The following is a 4,279-nucleotide window of genomic DNA, read 5'->3' on the forward strand; positions in this document are numbered from 1 at the left end:
TTGAACCTATAGTTAAACTTCCACAGCAGACTTCAGTTATGTTGTTCAAAAAAAGAGTTAGAAAAGAAAGAATATGCTTACTGTTCTTTGAACTTCTTTTGAAAATAATTTAATTAATGATCTCTAAGATCCTCTCATGGCCCACAGGTTGAAAATCACTGGTTTAGCTCCAGTTGTTTATCCTGACAGCAGGTGCTGTCAGATTAAACCTTATGAAGCTCCCCCTATTCTAGAACCTTCAGTGGCTCCCAGCTATCTTTAGGATGAAGTTCACACCTCCTAGCTGATCCCTAACCTGGGCTCCAGTCTGAGCTCCTGCCCTTCCCTACCAGCTGTTGTCTCAAGCCAAGTTGATCCCCACATCTTGCTCCAGGGCAGGCCCACCTGGCCTTTACTTGGCTCCTTGCTTCCTCTTCCTTGTGTTTGGATACCAGCATCTTAGAGCTGAAAGAGTGGATCCCAGCTTCCCTGGTGCCAGCCTCTCTCACAGAGATCCCTCAGCAGGGAGCCCTGTGGGGTATGGAAGGAGGACCTCCCAGTGGGAAGCTGTATCCTTCCCAAAGCTGGTCCAGGGGAGATGTGGTGAGATGTGATGAGAGAGAGAGATGTACAGACAAAGGCTTCCCTTCTTCTTCCTCCCAGGCAGGGACAGCCTTCCACTGTGGAGAGCCCAGGTGTCACCTGCCTCACAGGAAGATGCTGCGTGGAGGGGGCAGGCCTGGTACAGGTGTGCATGTGGGTGCAGTGCTAGGAGCGCTGTGGTTTTGCCTCACAGGTGAGGGGCAGCATGGGGACTGGAGGTGGGGCACAGGGAGGGACAGTGTGGGAGGGGTGCCCACTCCCACCAGGGGTCCTGCCAAGCTGGCTCTGGCCAGCAGGCCCACAGTCATTTCTACATGTGGGATCCAGTAAGCAACTTACTATACCTTTCTTAGCCTCCACTTCTTCATCTGTAAAATGCACAGGTGAGCACTACATGTGACAATGCCATTTCTTGAACACACTGTGTGTGCTTTTTCCTCAAGACCTTTGCACACACGTCTCCTCTGCTTGGAACTTTCTGCTCTCCCAGGCATCTGCATGACTTGATCCCTTATTTGGCTCAGGTCTTTTGCTCAAATGACACCTCCTCAGCAAGACTCTGCTGGTTACCTTGTATACAATAGCACATCATTCTGCATACCTCCCTATACCCACCTTCCTGCATTTTTCTTGGATTTACCTCCAGATTTACCTCCCCTGACAGGCTATATGTTTCCTTGCCCATTACTCACGGCCTCTACCCCATCCCCCACTGTTGTAAGTGCAGGGTCTACCCCGAGGAAGGATGAGTGTCTGCTACAGGGGTGCTTGAGAACTGTGTTGAATAAATGAGGTGCATCTTCTCATATATGCTTGGCATATAGTCAGTAATAGCAGCTACTTTAATAACAATATCATCATATTTCCAATCCTAATCAGCAGCTTTTCTCTGAGGGAGACTTGTTTGTCCACCGGAAAGACAAAGCTGAGTGTCTGGCGCCACCTTGTGGTCACAGCACACGTGCTGCACCTCTCACCCATGGTTGCTCTGATTTCTCTAAGAAAGGGTTTTGTCTAGGTGACTTCTCAGGTTTCATGCTCCAGATGCCCCCTACAAGGGGAGTCTCAGTCCATCTGGCAGGCGATAAGAAGTGGCCTGATGCACCCAGGCAACAAGAGATCCAGGGCCAGCTTAAGACCTTGAGAGACCTCCTTGTGTTGCGAAGATTATGATACACTCTCCCTGTGTGGAATTCACAATAAAAATACTAACCATAAAATAAATGTTATTTTTCTAAACGCAAGAAACCTTTAATGAGTCCTGTATTCAACTAGATCAAGACTTTGATCTTCACAAATTTTGAGTGTGTCTGCTTTGTTAGCCAAAGCACATACTTGATCTAACCATTATCTTAGAATAGCAGTGCTAGGGTCAGGGGGCTCATCGCCCCAGAAGAAAGGCTATCAGGAACCCCTGCCTGACATTCCAGGTCTCTCAGAGAAGAGACAGAGGTGACTGACTTGATGGGGAGTAGCAGGGTAATTCCTTAGGATAGAGGGTAGGGGTGGGGGCAGGGGACCCTGCTGCCGGGGCTCAGGCTCTGGACAGCCTCACCCTGCCTCTGGGGGTGGAGTTGCCTCTAGACTACTGGGATTACCTTCACTGTCTAATTTATCCACCAGCCCTGGTGATCCTCCCTCCTAAACAAACCTTGAATCTGTCCCATTCTCTCCATCTCCCCTGCCAGTCTCTGAAACCATATCACCACTATTTTTTTTGCGACGGAGTCTCACTATGTTGCTCTGGGTAGAGTGCCATGGCATCACAGCTTGCAGCAACCTCAAACTCTTGTGCTAAAGCAATTCTCTTGCCTCAGCCTCCCAACTAGCTAAGACTACAGGCACTTGCCACAACGCCTGGCTATTTTTTGGTTGCAGTTGTCATTGTTGTTTGGCAGGCCTGGGCTGGATTTGAACCTGCCAGCTCCAATGTATATGGCTGGCCCCCTAGCTGCTGAGCTACAGGCACTAGCCTCACCACCACTACTTCTTACAGCTGAAATAACCTCCTAAATGGTCTCCCTCTTACCCTTCTATAATCTGCTCCCCTCAGAGGAGAGAGAGAGAAGGTTAAGCTTTGGTATCCAGATTGTGCCTGATTAACATTCCCCAGTGACTTCTCATTGTTCTTGGAAAAAACTTAAATCCCTTACTTGGTCTCTCAAAGGCCTCTTTGATCTGATTTAAACATGCCCTCTATCCAGATGCTTCTGCCATACTGGACACTTCCTGATATTTTCGCACAGAATGTCAGAGCTTCCTACCTGCTGTTTCTTCTACCTGGAAAACTCCTACACTGGCTTTTTGTATGTCAGCTCTTTTTCATTCCCTGTAAATCTTGGCTTAATACATCTTTAAAGAGGACACGGACTGTGTCATATTTAAATTATGGGTATTCTTTCTTATACAAAAACTAGTCATGTTTTTTAGGAAAAGATAGATGCACTTATAATGATCTTCTCATCACAGAGAAGACTACTATTAACAATTTTGTTGAATACTTTCTAAACTTCCCTTTCCAATTTATAAAATAACATATGCTTATGGGGAAATGCAAATAGCACAGACAGGTGTAAAGTACCTGCCAGATTTTTGAAAAGCTACTTCTTTACTTTCTAATCTGTTGGCTTTTCTTCTTTCATACTCTAATTACATGCTAGTGAGAATTTGTATGCTAGTTTGTCCCTCTCTTCTACTAAAATGTAAGTTCTAGAATGGTGAGACCTTGGTCTTGCTCTCTGTTGCATTCCTAATTCATACCAGGTACAGTGGGTGTTCCCTATATTCTCCTGGACTGAATGAGGAGGCAATAAACTTACCTTGGGTCTCGGGCCTAAAAGGAGTAGGCAGGGCATGGGGTTTATGGGAGAGTGAAGGGGGACTAGCAAGGCTGGGAGAGACCCCTACCCCTCCACTTCTCTGTCCCCAGGAGCAATGGAGGTCCAGGTCCCTGAAGACCCAGTGGTGGCCCTAGTGGGCACCGACACCACCCTGCGCTGCTCCTTCTCCCCTGAGCCTGACTTCAGCCTGGCGCAGCTGAACCTCATCTGGCAGCTGACAGACACCAAACAGCTGGTACACAGCTTCACCGAGGGCCGGGACCAGGGCAGCGCCTACGCCAACCGCACAGCTCTCTTCCCCGACCTGCTGGCTCAGGGCAACGCGTCCCTGAGGCTGCAGCGCGTGCGCGTGGCGGACGAGGGCAGCTTCACCTGCTTCGTGAGCATCCGGGACTTCGGCAGTGCCGCGGTCAGCCTGCAGGTGGCGGGTGAGCGCAGGGAGGGGGCACCTTCCCCCTCAGTCCAGCGTCTGACCCTCCCGCAGCCCACCCTCTGTGCACCACTGTCCCTGGAACGGAAGCCCCAGTGCTGACCCCGTGCTAAGGGCCCCACGCATTCTTTTCTTCCCCTCCCCTTGACTACTGCCCCTGCCACCTTCCAGCCCCGTACTCGAAGCCCAGCATGACCCTAGAACCCAACAAGGACCTGCGGCCAGGGGACATCGTGACCATCACATGCTCCAGTTACCGGGGCTACCCTGAGGCCGAGGTGTTCTGGCAGGATGGGCAGGGTGCGCCCTTGACCGGCAACGTGACCACGTCGCAGATGGCCAACGAACAGGGCTTGTTCGACGTGCGCAGCGTCTTGAGGGTGGTGCTGGGCGCCAATGGCACCTACAGCTGCCTGGTGCGCAACCC

The 4,279-nt window shown here is 50.4% G+C and overlaps 1 protein-coding gene across 1 annotated transcript in view; it reads left to right on the forward strand.

Moving 5' to 3' along the window:
- Positions 1–641: 641 nt before the first annotated feature.
- Positions 642–4,279, forward strand: part of CD276 (CD276 molecule) — a 12,693-nt gene continuing 9,055 nt past the window's right edge. Inside the window, exons 1-3 of the mRNA XM_023510098.1 lie at positions 642–775; positions 3,512–3,850; positions 4,024–4,214. Of these exons, the coding sequence (XP_023365866.1) occupies positions 697–775; positions 3,512–3,850; positions 4,024–4,214 (609 nt within the window). The 5' untranslated portion in view covers positions 642–696. The remainder of the gene's footprint in view (positions 776–3,511; positions 3,851–4,023; positions 4,215–4,279) is intronic.

This window comes from Otolemur garnettii, unplaced genomic scaffold (assembly GCF_000181295.1).
Source record: "Otolemur garnettii isolate 467f Iridium unplaced genomic scaffold, OtoGar3 scaffold00011, whole genome shotgun sequence".
In the NCBI taxonomy this organism is placed as follows: Eukaryota; Metazoa; Chordata; class Mammalia; order Primates; family Galagidae; genus Otolemur; species Otolemur garnettii.